The sequence below is a fragment of the Myotis davidii genome, unplaced genomic scaffold (assembly GCF_000327345.1).
Source record: "Myotis davidii unplaced genomic scaffold, ASM32734v1 scaffold44, whole genome shotgun sequence".
Lineage (NCBI taxonomy): Eukaryota > Metazoa > Chordata > Mammalia > Chiroptera > Vespertilionidae > Myotis > Myotis davidii.
Window position 1 is genome coordinate 6,760,588 of NW_006299705.1, and position 19,354 is coordinate 6,779,941.

The 19,354-nt window shown below is 35.3% G+C and overlaps 1 protein-coding gene across 12 annotated transcripts in view; it reads right to left on the minus strand.

The window, feature by feature from the left end:
* The window catches only part of SSBP2 (single-stranded DNA binding protein 2), a 240,897-nt gene that overhangs the window by 171,445 nt on the left and 50,098 nt on the right, over positions 1-19,354 (minus strand). For all 12 annotated transcript variants that reach the window (XM_006775496.2, XM_006775491.2, XM_015571601.1 and 9 more), the window contains one exon: positions 5,841-5,913. In XM_006775496.2, coding sequence (XP_006775559.1) covers positions 5,841-5,913 — 73 coding nt within the window. The remainder of the gene's footprint in view (positions 1-5,840; positions 5,914-19,354) is intronic.

The window sequence follows — 19,354 nt, forward strand, 5'->3', positions numbered from 1 at the left end:
TAAGAATAATGAATCAGAACGTTATATAAATGTAAGCCAAATCCTTTCATTCTCCTAAGTGGTAACAAATAATTTTTATATTTATGGAACTTTTTATCTGATAATTTCCACTGATCCATAATACATCTCCTAGGCTCATGAAAAAATAAAAAATAGTACTTAGTGAGTCTTATAAGGAGCACAACTCTGATGGACTACTAAAGTTGTAACTTAATCAACTTTTTTCTCTAACCATTTTTGCACTAGTTGGTGTCTTCTTGAAAAGGTATAATAATGGACCGTACAGATGTGCCCCAGACACATTAATAGTCCTAATCCCTCGAATCGTCCTAATCTCATAAACAACAAGTTTTTCAAAGTAGCATCTTTATATTTCATCTCAGTTCATCTTGACTTTGCATATTATGACTGCTAAAGTAGACGGTACTATCCTCAGTTATAAAGAGAATGTGAGGTGACTTATGGAAGAGTTAAGGTGGCATGACTAGGTCCCATTGCCACACTGTGCTGGAGGTGGGCTTAGATTCAGTCTGAGCCCCACTACAACACATCTCCCTCCTGCACTCACACAATGCCCACAGTCCATCACCAGCTTCTTCAGGACATAAAGTACTCTAGGAAAACACCTATCTGGGTTAGGTTTGATCTGGTCTTTATCAGAGAAAGTCTAAAGGGAATGCATCTGTATTGTAAGCAGTATTACATCTTACTATTCCTCAGAGAAACTCCAAATGCTTTTCATACATCATGTTTTCATCCCCATCATATCCTTTACTATATAGTGAGTGAAGTTCATCTTTCTCACTTTGAATTGCAAAGCTGTGGCAGAAGCAGCTAAAACTTTGGTCCATTATATTAAATTTAATATAGAAGCTATCCTTTTATAGTTGATGAATAAACAATAAATGCTTTAGGTATTTCTAAAGGAGAGGATTCTACATAGGAATATGTTTCTATAGTGAATGGGTTTTGTTTGTTTTTGTTTGTTTGTTTTTGGTCTCTAAACTAATTAATACTCTAGGTGTTACTTATTTAGGGAAAGCATGAAATCATAGTCAGGGACACAGAATGCTTATCCATAGAAAACCAAGGCACATTCATTGAGTGAGCACTGTTAGAAAAAACCAAACCTGAAAAACATTCACCAACAGTGAATATAAATAAATTTTGATACTTACATACTATACAACAGTGTGCAATCATTAAAAAGAATAAAATATATCTACAGAGAAAAAGGATCCTGTTATATTGGTTTTTAAGTTTGAAAGGTTGTAGAAAAATATACATAGTATAAAAACTTTTCTGTTTTTTAAAAAAGTGTGCATATATATATGAGTGCATTGGGTGTATTCATATTAAAGAAATCATACCAAACTTACAACTACGATTTCTAGAAAGGAATAAAGGACTTTCACTTTAAAATCATATTCACCTATATACTTTAATTTTTTTTAGCCAAGATGCATTAATGTGGATGGGGTTGAGGAATGGCCAGAACATACCTCTAAACATCAAGTCATTTTAGAAACAATTCTGCTATTTATGAAGAGGCATTGTCTGTTGTACTGAGTTTCATGGGCCTCAAGCTTATTTAAGTGTTTGAGTGGCAGCTATCAATTTCTCTCAAATCCCAGCCTCAAAGTATCCTAGGGCTTTTTCTTTCCTTTACTTTTTTTTTTTGTTTTTTTGCTTTTAATCATCTACTTGTCTTCCTTCCATATTTGCCCAGCTAAAAGCCCATTCCCACTGCCATATTCTGATTTGGAGGTCTCATCTCTGATTAAGCTATGTCTGTATCATATAAGCTAGTCTTTTTAGCATTTCTATATAAGTGCAAAACCAAACACTGAATCATATGGGCAGAGATAAGACATGCAATGTGCTTTATAAATAATGATTGCAAATTACAAATGTATATATTATCTGATATAGCAATTCTTTTTCTAGTAATTTGTCCTATATAGTATATGGTCATTTGTGTAAATACACACACACACTCTCTGTCTCTCTCTCTCTCTCTCTCTCTCACACACACACACACACACACACACACACACACACACATTATCTGTAATTGCAAAAGACTGGAAATAACCTAACTGTCCATAAGTAGAGGGCTGGTGAAATACATCATGGCACATTTCATAGAATAATACCCTATAATCATAAAAAGACAATTATGAAGTTTCACAAACCAACATAAAATGATTGAAATCAAAAAAGTGAAACAAAAATCAAAGCACAGAACAGTGTTTGAAATACACAAACATTTGCGTAAACAAAGAAAAAATGATAACATACAGGTGCACACACATGAGCATATACACACACATCTTCTTAACTTTTCATCATTGTTTGCATCCAGCAAGGTACACTGGTCATTTACCTATTACCTCTCAGCCCCACACCCGCCCTTCTCTGCTCCATTCTGCACTGGTGCTGGGATTCTGAAAATTACATTTCCTGGGCTTCTTGCCAGCTGGTTTCCTGTTAGGTTCTGCCATCAGGAGACACTTGCAGGGGATCAAAAGGCAGGAGGAAGAAGAGACGCTTCCTGCCCCTGGCTCCCCAAACGAAGCAGTTGCTGGCTGTGGCAGCAGCAGCAGCAGCAGGGTGGGCACTTCTGGAGGCCAGCAGGACCTTTCCAGAGGTTCTGCTCTTGTCAGTGTGGGCCTCTTAGGATGATCTAGACCCTTCCTACAGCATCGCCAACAGCACAGCAGCAAGTTTGAAACACACAGGGCCCAAATTCTCAGAGTAGTCCTAAGTCCCTTCATATTTTTGAGAATAAAAAAATTAATAGTATAAGAGGATAAAGCTAGTTCCTGTGCTAAGAGCCTATACGTATACCTATGTATACATTTGTTCCTAGACAAAATTCCTGAGACTTCTAATTTAGATATAACCTGCTGTTCCCACCAATTTTCTAAAAACTTTCATGTATAGAAGTATGGGTGCATCTATACACTAAACTAAATATAAAAAAAATTAAATATTTTGCATTTTAATTCAGAAAATTAAAATTAATACATATATAACAGGAAGAAAAATCTGTGTCTACTCTGAAGTAAGTAGTCCAAAACTGTACTGTTTAACATGGTACTCAGTGACCATGATGTGGCTTTTTAAATTTAAAATTAAGTTAATTGACTATTCCTCAATTGCAGGGGCCACTTTTCAAATGCTCAATAGTCACATGTTACTAGTAGAAAACTTACTAGACAGCACAGATTAGAGATCATTTCCATAATCATATAAATTTGTATTATTGAGTAGTGCTCTTTTACTTTAGAAGGAAGTAAAAGTCCTCTTAAAGAGAAGTACATTTTATTGGAAAAGCTCCTTGATAAATTCTTTCAATTTTTGTTTTTATTTTTTGGCCCAGAGAGGCGGAAGCCCCCTAGGAATGGTTTGAAAGTAGAGAACAAATAGTTAATGTTCTACATAATAAAATAACAAGAATGTAGGAGATTGCTAATTGTCTCTCAGGAAGAAGTTGGGGGGTGGGGGGAGGATTAAGGAAAGGAGAAAATGGGAGAGGTTTTGAAGAGCCAACAAGATGGAAGGCAGAGCCCTCAGGCAAACAGCTAGGAAACCAAAGAACTTAAGGATAATTGTCTAATATTTTAGTTAATGTTGCTGTCTGTACTGTACAATGTTTAATATTCAATTTTCTTCCAACCTTCAATAAGAATCTTTCATACATAAGAGCAATGAGTTAGTGGAGCTTTGAGGCTGTAAGGAAATAGAAAACTTCAGGCAAAGAAAAGTTATCAGCCATAAGAAAGAGAGGCAGTGGGGAAGTAATACTTAGTAGGAGCAAGAAACTATAGCAAGAGAACCCAAAGCCCCTCCCCCTGGGCAAGGCCCCAGTACATTAGAGAGGGGTTGAGACAACCCATAATAGTAGGGATTAGAGCTGGAGCCATGTTGATAGAAGAGGTAACCCCAGAATGTAGGAGGAATGTGGGCTGTCCAAATGACAGACACTTGGACCACACACAAAAAACTACCCTAGGTAGAAAAGAATTGGCCAAGAATTTAAAAAATAATACCGTGTAAACTTAGTACATGCTAGCCCTTCTAAGCACTTTATATGTACTAACTCATTAAACCTCAGCACAACTTTAAACTGTTATTACAGTGATCTTTTTTTTAAATGTATTTTTATTGATTTCAGAGAGGAAGGGAGAGGGAGAGAGAGATAGAAACATCAATGATGAGAGAGAATCATCCATCAGCTGCCTCTTGTACTCCCCACACTGGGACTGAGCCCACAATCCGGGCATATGCCCAGACCAGGAATTGAACCGTGACCTCCTGGTTCATAGGTGGACGCTCAACCACTGAGCCATGCTGGCTGGGCTCAAAGTCTTCTATTTAATAATTTAATAAGATAAAGACACCCTAAACTTCTATTTTGATTTGAATTAACTTTGAAATCAATGTTTTATTACACTGAATGTATTTCTTCTATGGTAAAACAATTGACTTCTTATATGCTGTGAGCAAACTTCTTAAATTTCTTAATTGCAGAAGAGGCTCTAATAGCTCATACATAATAATTAATTAGATACAAGATTGCAGGGCTATGTGTGTGTGTTTGCTTATGCGTTTGTTTGGAGAACAAGTGAATCTCAAGAAGACTGTACCTCAGATGGGACACTCTGAAGGGGTTGCCTGTTGTGTCCCTGATATGTTGGGGACAAATTGTAAGATCACTAGAGACAACATGATTTTGAGCAGCACTGTCCCACAGAAATATAAACATGAGCCACAAATAAGAGCTGTATATGTAATTTTAAATTTTCTACTAACCATATTAAAAAAGAAAAAAGGGTAAAATAAACTTTAATAACAAATTTTTTATTTTACCTGATATAACCAAAATATTACCATTTTAATGTATGATCAAAATTTTTAAATTATTGATATTTTATTTTCTTTTGTTCACACTTATAGCACTTATTAATTGGATTAGTCCTATTTCAAGAGCTCAAAAAGGCATATATGGCTAGTGGCTACCATACTAGACAATGCAGACACTAGGGGAAACTAGAAGCTTTGACACTGACATAGACCTAGGTTTGAATTCTAGTTCCACAACACACTAAGCTGTGTGACTATGAGCCAGTTATATAAATGCTCTGATCCCTGTTGTTCTCATTAGTAAAATAGGAATCATATCATTTACTTTGCAAATTTCTTATAAGAATCAGAGATAATATATGTAAAGCGCCTTGCACATAAAAAAAAAACCACACACACACATACAAAAAACTAAATAAAATCTTCCTCAATATCATCATTATATAAATTGAAAAGGGAAAGTACCATTACAAGAAAACTCAAATTCAATATTTAAAAAAAGTGGAGAAAAATAGAAAGAGAAACAAGAACTTGAAATAATATTATCAACTGTCTTCTAACTGAAAGCTAGCCATCAATTATCCATACAAAATTAAAACAAACAAAAAACATATTTTTCAAAATTGTGAATAATGCCAAAATAAAATATTACTAGAACTACAGCCATGGTAGTGTTTGCCTTTTTTTTTTTAAAGCAAATTTGCTTTCTTGATTATTTTTGCCAAGGCAAATATTAGTTTCAATTTCTAAGACAGAAAATGGCTGGATAATTGAATAGGTATGGAAATGGCATTTGGGGATACTAAAACTTTTTACAAATAATCTACAAAGACTACATTATCCATACTGATAACTGCACACTCATTATATAATATATAAGGATTAATTTCTTTCAAATAATTGTTACAGTGTATTTTTCACTTGTTTGCATAAGATATCAAAATACAGTGCAGAAAACATATAAAACATACCTCTGATAAAAATGTTTGGGCCGATTTCTGAGCTCCTACATGGAGCAGATATTCATATACGTAGAGTGCTAACCTGGAAAATGAATAAAATATTTATTGAGAAGAGGAATATTTAAAATTAATTCCTTAAATAATTACACACCTTCATATTACAAAAATATTTTACACACTTAATAGTGACACAAATCTTCCCATATCCTTTCCATGGGAGTTTAGATATTATATGTTCAGAAAGAACTTAAACTAATTAAAGTAGCAAACAAAGAAAAATACAAATACATCCTTTCCTGGCAAGAAATGACTAAATATAAGTTGTGTCTTGTAACATCTCACCATAACCTCATCCTCTTTCTTATACCTTATATAATTAATAATTTATAACAAAACATTAATAATCATTATAACTTATTTTAAGATATAATTATAATGTTTCATTAGTAAAATAAATGAATTAATTCATTGGACCTTTACAACTTTATGTCCTTCCATTTTTTTTTTTTGGTGATTGTAATGTAAACTTCAGCTGTTTGCACATCCATATGCCAAAACAGGTGTTGAATGTCCATTTTAATGCCTATTCTGCAACCTCTATTCTTTAGTTTTGACTTTTAAACCAGCAATATTTTACTTTATAAGGCATTCAAATTAACAGCAAACCACAGTATTAAGTAAACTTTAAAGATATCAGATCATATTAAGCATTTGGATGCTTATAGTTTAAAAGGGAACTCAAAATTACATATGAATTTATCACTCAAATACAGAATATTAAGTATGCAGTATATATAGTACTCTCATTATCTTGTGGATTCAGAATTTTTAAGCTACACCATGTGGCTCAATTTCAGTTGAGCTGTTAACAAAATATTATTCATAAACCCAAATTAGTCTGAGGCAGTATTTTTAATGATATTTTGGACCAGTGCCCAGATAGCTCACAACAGTTCAGTCTCTGCTACACTATATTTACCAATATTGAGCCAGGTTTGCAGTAATCAAAACAATGTAACAATGACCACAATTCTGTATAGCAACACCACTTCTCTTGCCAAGTGAGTTTTGATTGTTAAAGATTGATAGCACATGCAGAAATGAATATTTTCTTCATTATCATACAAACATATCATGTATTTGTCATAAAAAAAGAAAACTTGTACAAATTTAGTTGCTCTGTCCATTGATTCTTTCCCCATTCCAAAACTACCAAACACTCAAAATGAGAACTATTCTGAGAATTATACTACGCAGCATAGGAGAGTAGACATCTGTTGAAGTTACTCATAGATGAAAAGCATGTTATTGACAATGGACATGTATCTCATTTAGAAACATCTCCTAACTTCAAGTTGAATTTCACTTCCTAGATCTCAACTCTTTCTCTTCCCTAACAGATGTGAGGACTATATCATGCTCCTTCTGGCAGCGGTATCTCCCTATGGAGGTGTGGCTCATCCCCAGAGTATTTCATATGGGGTACAAAAATTGGTATATTCCTGTAGTTTCAAACAAACGAACAAACAAATCCTAGTGGTGATTCTCAAGCACACATATCCCACACACCCTGTCCCTCCATTAATCACTCCAGCCATATCACAGGAGTCACTGACCATGATGGCAAATTTCATCTCAAAGAGCATATTATTTTGGATTTTTTCACCCATAGAGACTGTGAAGCCTCATAATTGCCTACCAGTGTCAGCATCACCCTACTGCCTACCTAAGAAGAAACAGCCTCATGTGATTCCTTCTGGCTTGTAAAATCTTGGACCTAGAGCCAAACCAGTGGTGCAGCTAGACCAGATTTCCAGGCCTGCCTCAAAGTCTGAACAACAAGGATGCTCCCCCAACCTTGGAGAAGTTGGAAGTGAGAGGCAGAGAGTGAAGCGGAGGCACCATGGTGGGCCTTCCGGGAAGAAAACAGCCCAAGCCAGAGCATACTTGTTGCTCTGCCCTCGCAATAAACATCTTTCCTTAAATGTAAGCGTATCTTCCTTGTAATATCTTCTTTATACTATCAAAGTGGCTCATATGTTTCTTCTGTGTTTCCCCTCAATTAATTAGGTAACAGAAAGGATACCTCTTTACTCGTAGAATTAAAAGCAACAATCCCCACTCTTTCTCTATGGGTCTAGGACAGTGATTCTAAAAAATGTATTGGCAGGACACAGAAGCATTGGGAAAAGGGGGTTTCAAACTACATAACTGGATATTCTGAAGCATCTTCCAGAGGGTGTAGCTGTCCTCCTACCCTTAGAATCTATAGCAGCACATTATTACCAACAGGGCGATGAAGTGGGATAGGACTGAGAAAATCTATCTAGAATGCCACCTCATATATCCATGTTCTGCAATCTCCCTTGAACAAAACTGATCCTTCCCAGGCAGTCAGGACCTATGCTCCAGAAAGAGTGGGAGGGAACTGCCTGGGTGAACAATTAATTAAACTCTACTGCCACTATGACTCCTCAATACAGCACCAGAAAATCGACAATATTTTAACAATCGCCTGTGTGTATAGGATTCTCCAAATCTCTTTAGCCCTATCTTCTCTACCAAGCTCCAAATCTGCTTTTCCAAACCACTGTTTGAAGTATCTAACAAGATATTTCTCTCTTAAATTGACCATGTCCAAAGTTAAATTTGCCTTCTTCATCTGTAAAATGGGAAGAATACTACTTCCCTTGAGTATTGTTAAAACTACTAGCACAATAAATAGTAACTACTACTATTATAGTTTCAGCTAATTTTCCCACACCCAGTAATATATTACCAAGTCATATACTGGATTCTAATGCCACAATCTCTCCCAAATGAGCCATTCCTTTCTAGTCCCACTTCCTGCTCCTGAGGAACCACTAAGAGCCACAGCAATGGCAGGAGGACTATTTGCTCAGCTTCAGATACAGACACTGTATATTTCCCATTAGCTCCCGACAAGAGAGGTACTAGGGCCAAAAATAAGAATCTCCAGAAGGGTTGGGGGGGGGTGCCTTGCAATAAAAGATACTGTTTGAACAAAAATGATTCCAAGGGATTTGGGGAGTGATACTTTGTCCATCCACGAGGTAAATAAATCATAGCAACTGTCCCTTACCTAGTGACATGAGATCACCAAACACGAGAAGGCAACATTTTATTTGGATCCAATTTCTATTAAACAGTACAAATTTAAAGATAGATATTACAAACACAAATATTTAAACTATGTATACTTTTGAGTTAACAATTCCTTTTTAGCATCCTTTAAGAAATAAGGGGCAAACATGTGTACCCCTTTCAGAGGCCTAGGGGCATCTCTGATTACAGCATTTATTACCAATCATAAAGGTAGCCCTGTGTCTCCAGTAAAAGATTAAACTTTTCCACTCACACTACTTAAAAATCTAAGATATGTAGCTAGAAAAGAATTAAACCTCTGATATATTACCTGCAAACTCTTTTCCCCAACAAACATTTTTGTTGTTGGACTTAATTTTGGTCAGGGTTTTCAAATCTTTTTTGGGGGGGGGAGGGGGGTTGGTGGTGAGGGAGAGACATTTAGACATTTTTGATATCTAAATATAGAAATAACTAATATGAAAAAAATTCTAAACCCTTATAGATAAATAGGCAGAGACAATAACAATCATCATAACTAATTTTAAAATGTGGAAAATGTTAAACATAACTAGGAATCAAAGAAATATATATTAAACCAACTACGCAATTTAAATTCTCACCTTAATACATAATATGCAAGGAAATGGATATGCAAATACTATTGATTGCAATAAATTGGTATAATTCTTTACAAAACCAATTTGGCAATAACTTATACATCAATAACTTTTTTTAAATTATATTTTTATTGATTTCAGAGAGGAAGGGAGGAGAGACAGAAACATCAAAGATGAGAGAGAATCATTGATTGACTGCCTCCTATTTAAGCATTAGCATCCTCTCAGTATCTTTAAGATTCAGCATCTCACAAAAAAAAACTATATTGTTTAGCATGCATGTTACCAAAACAATTCCTTCACATTGATTCTTAATCCTTACATATAAAGGGTGATTAAAAAAATAACAGTCCATTTAGTTGCGGATTATATATTTTTGTTTTTTTAGTTATTTTTAACAAAACAAGTTCTCACAAGATACTAACTTCACTTTCACCTTTTTATTTCCTTGCAAGGTGAGTGAATAGACAATAAAAAGATGGTAGAAGACTAGAAGAGGGGTCTTTTAAAAACTCTGTATAGCTGTTGCCATTTAGCACTGATGAGTCACACGTATCCAAAATCCTGCATCCAAAATCCCAATGTCAGTGACCAGAGAAGCCTCGGGTCTTTAAGAGTCCTGTTGGAACTAAAAAAATACCTCTTTTATTCCTGAACCACTCACTGTATAATTCCAGTGTTGCCCAACGACACACGTCAGTGTCCTAATGAGACTCCTCAGCTATAAAATGCCAATAGTTCGCTGGATCACAGCTAGCTAACAAGTAGCAAAGAGCACTTGGCAGCCACTGAGAGGCTGCTCCAGGACTAGAAGTAGTTATTAGTAGTGAAACTAGATCAGCCTGATCAAATTTTCAACAGAGAGCACAACCTGGTGCTAAGGAGGTGTGAAAATTAGAAATCTGTTTCTAACATTGTCTTTTTAAAGTTCTTTGTCATGAGCAGTGAAGTTAAAAACCAAATTAACAGTATAAAAATGTGTCTGTGCAACCATGAAATAATACTAATACCCAGCCTTTGTTTTAAACACACTTAAAACATTCATTTTTTGTATAGTCTCAACATCAGTTTTAGAGAAATAGATACCTGAAAAGTATACGGGATAGTGAACTAGATACTAAACTGTTAAATGTTCGAGGGCAGGGATAATTGCATCAGATAAGACAGGGATAAGAAGAAAATCTTTTTAACAATTAAATGAATAGCGGGTCATAAAAAATACCACTTGGCTGGTGTTTCATTGAGATCCTTATTATAGACTAGAGGCTCGGTGCATGAAATTTGTTCAAGGAGCTGGGCACTCGCAGCCCCGGCTTCAACTGGAGGTAGTCTAGTCTAATTAGCATATTTTGCTTTTATTATTATAGATAAGTTATGCTAGGAGTATGAATTTGGAATGAAATGATTTAGTGTGCTTAGAAAAAGAAACATTTGCCTTATACTATAGGCATGCAATTAAAATGACTACAATCAATTTTGGGGAATTAAAAAGGGCTAAAATATAAAAGTGAGAATGAAAAAAAACTAATTCATCAACAGTTGGTAGAATTTTGGTTATTCATAGAATTAGTAAAATTTTCCAACCAATCTCTTAGCAAAGCTACAGGTACTAGAAATATAGTACTGGCTATACTTGACAAAGCTACTTACTCCACTTCAATCACCTTGAACACTATACTTTATACTCAGGCTCCCATTTGCCTATGAAATTGACATAAACAATTTAAGTCATGCATTATTATTCAGCCTTAAAAGGAAGTGCTAATCTATCCATGAAAAGACATGGAGGATCCTTAAGTGAATATTGCTAAGGGAAAGACTGTATGATTCTAACTACATGACATTCTGGAAATGACAAAATTATGGAGACAGGAAAGGATCAGTGGTTGCCAGGGGTGGGGGATAGTTTGGGAAGAATGAATGGGTGGAGCACAGAGGGTTTTAGGGCAGTAAAAGTACTCTGTATGATACTACAATAATAAATACATGTCATTATACATTTATCTAAACCCATAGAATGTACAGCAGAAGAGTGAACACTAATGTAAGCAACAGACTTTGAGTGAAAACAATGTGAAAATGTAGGTTAATTTGTAATAAATATACCACTCTGGTATGGCGTGTGAACAATGAAGGAACATCTGCATGTGTAGGGCAGGAGTTATATGGAAACACTCTATTCCTTCTGCTCGATTTTGCTAAGAATAAGAACCTAAAACTGATATTTAAAAATACTTTTTTTAAAAACCTGATGACAATGGATAAAGGAGCTTCTTACTTCCTTCTCTATATTGTTCTATATTTTGCAAATTTTCTATAATCAGGAAAATTTTATTTTAAAATTTAGTCCTGAGTTTGTGTCTTCTTTGCCATGCTTATTATAATCTACATGTAACATTTTTAAGTACAGATGAACAGTAATAGTTTAATCTGATAATAAATTATTTCAATATACTATAACCAAGAAAACAACCTCTTTCCAAATAATGTAATTTACATATCCTAAGAAAATAAGCTGAGTATAAAATGCTTAAAAGCAGCCTAATGTTTTTCTTGATTACCAAGCATAGCAAACACTTATTCAGAACTTCTTACTGACATTACCACACCTGTTTTTCTTAATTCTTCCTGTTAATTCTTTTTCTAGTCTTTGTACATGCCATTTTGACATTTAGATTTATTCTGCTTTACATCTGCTTCCCTTTCCCACTCTACCCCTACTACTTCTTGCACCTTCTTTTTCAATGTTTCCCTTTGTTTGACTTCTTTCACTACAGCCATATTCCTATGCTCATCTACCTACAATGCTTTTGATGATGTCTTTAGTTGGGCCTACCTCATGATTTTCATATTTAAAGTATTCACATTAATATGCAACATTAAGTGAGGCTGGTGCTTACAATCCATTTTCCACTTTCCCTAGAGCAATTCTGGAATTTCTTCCTCATAAGAAATTCCAGCAATGTCTCTGATCTGTATTCCTTAGGGCACAGGCAAAACAGGGAAGAAATGCTTCAGAAAAACACACCTAGGACACGGAACTCTTAGTATCACCAAAGGAAGTAAGCAAGTGTTCAAAGGAAAACCCCAACTCAGGAAAAACACAGGATAATTCTTTCCCTCTAATTTCCACAGGGAATAAATGTATGGTCATCTTTAAAAATCATTATTTGGAACTTTTTATTAAGTTCCATATAAAATAATTAGAATCACAGGGTTTTATTTTCCCTCAGGGTTTATTGTACTTCCTAGTATTAGTTTGAGATATGTAGACATTTATAGCACTTGATCTTCCAGGCCATTTATTCATCTCTTTATTAAACAACTGTTAGACATCTATTTTGTGTAAACTACTAAGAACCAACGAAACATCATTAATGCAAAATTTGTGGCAATATGGTCAGAAAATGCATCTAGATACAAGAAAAAGTTAAATAAATTAGTAGCATATACATAATTCTAAATATCTAATGTCAGAGACAAAAAATAATTTTAACATCCTGAGAAACTTTACAAAGAAACACTTATACTCATCATCATCAACACTTAGTAAGCTCCTGCTATTTTCTAGGTATTAGACAAAAATAAAACGAATATACAAATTTTCCCCTCAAGTAATTTTCAGACTTGTTAATGGGACAAAACATGTAATTAAAAATAAGATCAGTAATAAAAAGTAGCATACGATGGGTAAGCAAACAATAAAAACATCAAAAATTCAGAATAAGAAGAGACCATTGTAAGATTCTTGAGAGACAGGCTTTAACTGACAGAGGAAACAGCACTTAAGCTAGGTATTAAAGGAAATAGAGTAAGCAATAAGAAAGGGGGATTTTAAAGGAAAGGATAATGGCATGAAAGAATTATCTACAGGCACACCTCAGAGATATGGCTGGTTTGATTCCAGACCACTGCAATAAAGTGAGTCACATGATTTTTTTTTGTTTCTCAATACATATAAAATGTATGTTTACACTATCTGATAGCCTATTAAGTGGGCAATAGCATAATGTCTAAAAAAATGTACATACCTTAATTTAAAAATAATTTATTGCTCAAAAATGCTAACCATCATCTTAGTCTTCAGTGAGTCCTAACTTTTTGCTGGTCAGGGTCTTGCCTCAATGTTCATGGCTGCTGACTGATCAGGGTGGAGGTTGCTGAAGGCTGGGATGGCTGTAGCAATTTCTTAAAATAAGACAACAAGGAAGTTTGCCATACTGACTGACGTTTCCTCTCATGAATGCTTTCTCTGTAGTGTGCAATGCTGTTTGATAGCATTTTACCCATAGTAGGCCTTTCAAAATTGGAGTCAGGTCTCTCAAACCCTGCCATTGCTTTATCAAATAGGTTTATGTAATAGTCTACATCTTTTATTGTCATGTCACAGTTTCTTCACCAGGAGTAGATTCTATCTCAAGAAACTACTTTCTTTGCTCATCCATAAGAAGCAACTACTCATCCATTAAAGTTTTGTCATGAGATGCAGCAATTCAGTCACATCTTCAGACTCCAGTTCTAATTTTTATTTCACTAAAATCTTGAACCCTTCAAAGTCATTGGTGAAGGTTGGAATCAACTTCTTTCAAACTCCTGCTAATGTTGATATTTTGACCTGTTCTCATGAATCATGAGTGTTCTTAGTGGCATCTAGAATGGCGAATCCTTTCCAGAAGGTTTTCAATTTACTTGCCCAGAAACATCATAGGAATCATGATCTATAGCTGCTAAAGGGCTTTATAACATGTATTCCTAAAATAATAAGACTTGAAAGTCAAAATTACTTCTTGATCCATGGGCTGCAGAATGGATGTTGCATTAGCTGGCATGAAAACAACATTAATTTCATTGTACATTTCCATCAGAGCTTTTGGGTGACCAGGTGCATTGTCGATGAGCAATAATTTTTTTAGAGGAATCTTTTTGTCTGAGCAGTAGGTCTCAACAGTGGGCTGTAAATGGATGTGCTGACATCTAACATTTGTTTCTCCATTTATAGAGCACACAGGCAGAGTAGTCTTAGCATCATTCTTAAGAGCCCTAGGATTTTAAGAATGTAAATGAGCATTGGCTTCAATTTAAACTCATCAGCTGCATTACACCCTAACAGGAGACTTGGCCTGTCTTTTGAAGCTTTGAAGCCAGGCGTTGACCTCCTCTCTAGCTATGAGAATCCTAGATGGCCCTCTTCTTCCAATATAAGGCTGTTTCATTTACATTGAAAATCTGTTGTATGGTAACCACCTTCAGTAATTATCTTAGCAAGATCTTCTGGATTACTTGCTGCAGCTTCTACATCAGCACTTGCTGTTCCACCTTGCACTTTAATGTTATGGAGACTAGTTCCCTATGTTATAGACAGCTTCTTTCCCTCACGAACCACCTCTGCTAACTTCAAACTTTTCCCCTGCAGCATCCTCACGTCTCTCAGCCTTCACTGAATGGAAGAGAGGTGGGGCCTTGCTCTGGATTAGGCTTTGGTTTAAGAAAATGTGTCGCTGGTGATCTTCTATCCAGACCACTACAACTTTCTCCATATCAGCAATTAGGCTATTTCACTTTTTATCTTTCATGTGTTCATTGGAGTAGCACTTTTAATTTCCTTCAAGAACTTTTCTTTTGCATTCACTACTTGGCTGGTTGGCACAAGAGGCCTAGCTTTCAGGCTGTCTTGGCTTTCAACGTGACTTCTTCACTAAGCTTAATCATTTCTAGGAATTGAATTAAAATGAGAGATGTGCAAGTTTCTTTTCACTTGAACACTTAGAAGCCATTATAAGGTTATTAACTGCCCTAATTTCAATATTGGGAAATTAATATAGGGAGATCAAGGAAAGGGAGAAAGACAAGGGAATGGACAGTCAGTGGAACAGTCAGAACATACACATTTACTACTGATTAATAAATTCACTGTTATATGTTGGCGAAGTATGTGGTGCCCCAAACAGCTACAATAATAACATCAATGATCACAGATCACAGATCACCATCACAAATATAATAATAATGAAAATGTTTGAAGTATTGTGAGAATTACCAAATGTGAGACAGAGACAGGAAGTGAACAAATGCTCTTGGAAAAATGGTTCCAATGGACTTACTGAATGTAGGGTTGCCACAAGCCTTCAACTAGTAAACAACACAACATCTGCAAAGTGCAATGAAGCAAAGCACAATAAAATAAAGTATGTCGGTATATTACATGGACACTGGTGGCCCAAACAAAATCCTCTATGTACCTAAAAATAATAAAATGGTTTCATAAAACAGTCTATATATCAATATGCAATAGAAAGATTTTACTCTATTATTTAAATACTAGAGGCCTGGTGCACGACATTCATGCACAACCCATTCGTAAGCCAGCAGGTGGACACCCCCCCGAGGGGTCCTTAGCACTGCCTTGGAAGTGGGAGAGGCTCCTGCCACTGCCACTGTGCTCATCAGCTGTGAGCCTGGCTTCTAGCTGAGTGGCGCTCCTCTTGTGGGAGTGCACTGACCACCAGGGGGCAGCTTCTGTGTTGAGTGTCTGCCCCCTGGTGGTCAGTGCACATCATAGCGACCAGTCATTCTGCCGTTTGGTTGATTTAAGATATCAGCCTTTTATTACATAGGATAATACAGTAATAATAGCAACTTATATGTATAGTGTCTTATAGCTTATAATATGTTCTTAAATTTTAAAGTGTATTATTATTTAGTAGCCAGGAATTGACCTCTAATAGCTTTATTTTATCAAAAATGTCTTCACATAGCTCACCTTTAAATCTTTAGACTTATATTAAAATAAGCTAAAATAAGCCTTCTTAAGTATATTTGTAATTGGAATGTTCATCAAGTGGCATTCCCTATTGTATTTCCTAATTATAATTTAGGTTACCATGAAAAACTTGGAAATATAGAAATTTATTTTATAACCAAAAACATAAGCAAAAAGCCACATATTTCTAAATATCATAAAGTAGAATCAATATTTTCAAATTTAAAGTAATTCTGATTCTTTAGTTTAAAATAAAAATAATTTATATCTAAAATAACTTTTAAATATAATCAACAGATAAAAGATAAGAACAAATAAGAGGAGGAAAAAAAAGGATTCAACACAACATGAACCTCTACTAAGTTAATCTCCAGATAGCCAATTTCTAATCAATTGCATTAAGAAGTATTTAGCACTCACGGCTGCCTAAATCAATGAAAAGGAAGTAAGCTAAAAGATCTTAACTTCTGTAAGTCCCGATGGAAATAATCAAACTAACTCCTTGATTTAAGATAAGCAATCACAGCATAATCAAATCTAAAAATAAAACTAAGGAGTTAACTAATGTATTCTCTAGATTCCTGAATTCATATCCCAAAATATTAGGCACTCAGAAATACTGCGGTAAATTTGATAAGATTAGCTTAATAAAAATAAATGTAGAATCCTGTGCTTGAATCAAAAACCTTGTGCAGGATAAACAAATATTATTTAACTGGTAGCCTGATGCATGAAATTCGTGCAAGAGTAGGCCTTCCTTCCCCTGGCTGCCGGCACCAGCTTCCCTCTGGCACCCGGGACCCAGGCTTCCATCACAGCCCCGGCTTTAGCCGGAAGGGTGTCCAGTCTAATTAGCATATTATGCTTTTATTATTATAGATAACAGCCCCTTTGAAAAGATAGGTTTTGGTTGACTGCAAATTTAATGTGAATTAATAGTGTATTTGACTGTGCTGCCAAAAGTGTTAATTTTATCTTTAGATGAATTAACACAGCATAGAACTTTAAAAGGAGAGGTGATAATCCTAGAAAGATGAGAGGGGAAGAAAGATAAGTCATGAGCAATTGTTGAAAGTATCAGTGATGCATATCCTGCAGAAAGAAAAGCTTCAAATAATAGGTTGTCAGCTACTAGAGGACAAAAAAGAGTAGAACTAAGACCAATGAATTATAATGATAAGAAGGTAAATTGTAACTCCATGAGCCAAAGATATTTTTTTTGTAACCATTACAGCTATTTAAAAATGTTATGAAACATTTTGGAACTGGGAAATGTGAGTGTCCAATTGGGAACTGTGAGGTTGAAGATGGGAATACTGCAGGGGTTTTATTCACTGAATAGAAGTTTAAACTATGTCACTTTCCAAGTATAAGATTGAATAATCTTATTATTACTAAAATATGGCCCAGAGCATCTGTGTGGACCAATGTTCCAAAATTTCTAAACCAAAAATGTGAGATAGAAGCACGCTATACCTTTGGGGAAAATCTGGTTCTACCAATCAAAGATTATTCAACTGACTCCAAAGAAGTTGGTTCCATGGGCAAAATCTGACAAGCAGGGTTCCAATTATTAAATGCAAAGAGGCACTATATAATGCTAGAAAACTCTATCTAAGAATATGCAATTTCTAAACATATTTACTCTTTCCAAATTCCCCCAGATGTTAGCTTTTCAAAGAGCAGAGAACAACTATACCTATATTAGTTTAGTCCTTTTAACCTAAACTACTCTATAATTAAAAACCATACTTTTTTATTCAAAAACATTTGAAGGGGATAAATTACACTAATATTGACAGCTACAAAGCCAGCTAAATAGGAAATGTGTTATAATAGGTTCATAGTACTAAATCAAATTACTATGCTATTTCAGTGTTTTCTTGGCATATCAAAATATAATTTATAGAATTTAAGTAAAATATGTTAGTAAGTTTGCCTTCCTTGATTGATTCCCCGAAATATTTTTGCACAATTAAATGTGTTTGAAAGCAGAATGGTTTGCAGATCAAAACACTGTCAGGTGCACAATCTATTCCTCTATCTTTTAACAGTTCTCTTTTGATTATCCACAGTAATGTCCAGGAGAAATAACAAGAAAGCTCCAAAACAACAGACTAGCCAAATTTAAAAACTTTTAGTAAGTTTCTATTCTCCTCCCCCAAACACACACACACACATACACACACACACACCACGCCTTAACCTCTTCTATATCAGAGGTTGTTATGTTAGTTGCCTTCAAGTTCTCTCAACTGAGTAGTAAGAAACCAAATTTTTTGCTGGACATATTAATATATTCCTCAACTAAAAGATAACATTCTCCTATTTCCCTTGAAGCTGAGTATTTTTCCTTGCCTGACCTTTGGCCAATAAGATACAGATTAAAGTTGGAAGTCTTACAAAGGGAGTACAAAGGGGGTAGATTCTTCCACGTTCCCTTATCCTTCTATCCGTCAGTAAAGTGGGTGTGATGGCTGGAGTTCCAGCCTCCATCTTGAGCCATGATGATGAGATCACTTTAGGAATGCCAGATGCAGTGCTCCCCTCACCCCCCAAAATCCATATGTTGAAACTCTAATTCCAAAGTTATGGTAATTGGAAGTGGGGCCTTTGGGGGATTAGCAGGTCATGAGGATGGAGTCTTCATAAATGAGATGAGTGCCCGGACAAGAAAAGGCCAGATAGCTAGCTAGCTTTCTTTCCTCCAGGTGAGGATATAGAGGAGGTGCTCTACAAAATGAAACAGGGTCCTCACCAGAACCAGTCCATGGCACTTGATCTCAGACTTCCAGACTACAAAACTGTGAGAAATAAATTTCTGTTTTCTATAAACCACTCAGTCTATGGTACTTTGTTAGAGCAACCACATGTAGCTAACTAAAACACCAGAAAAATAATGTAGAAGGAATATAGATCACTGCATACAACTGCCATTTCAGCCTGGGATTCTCAACCTTCAGACTTCTTTCATTTAAGAGAAAATAAATTTTAATCTTATTACTATTTAGGGTTTTCAGATATGTGCAACCTAATCA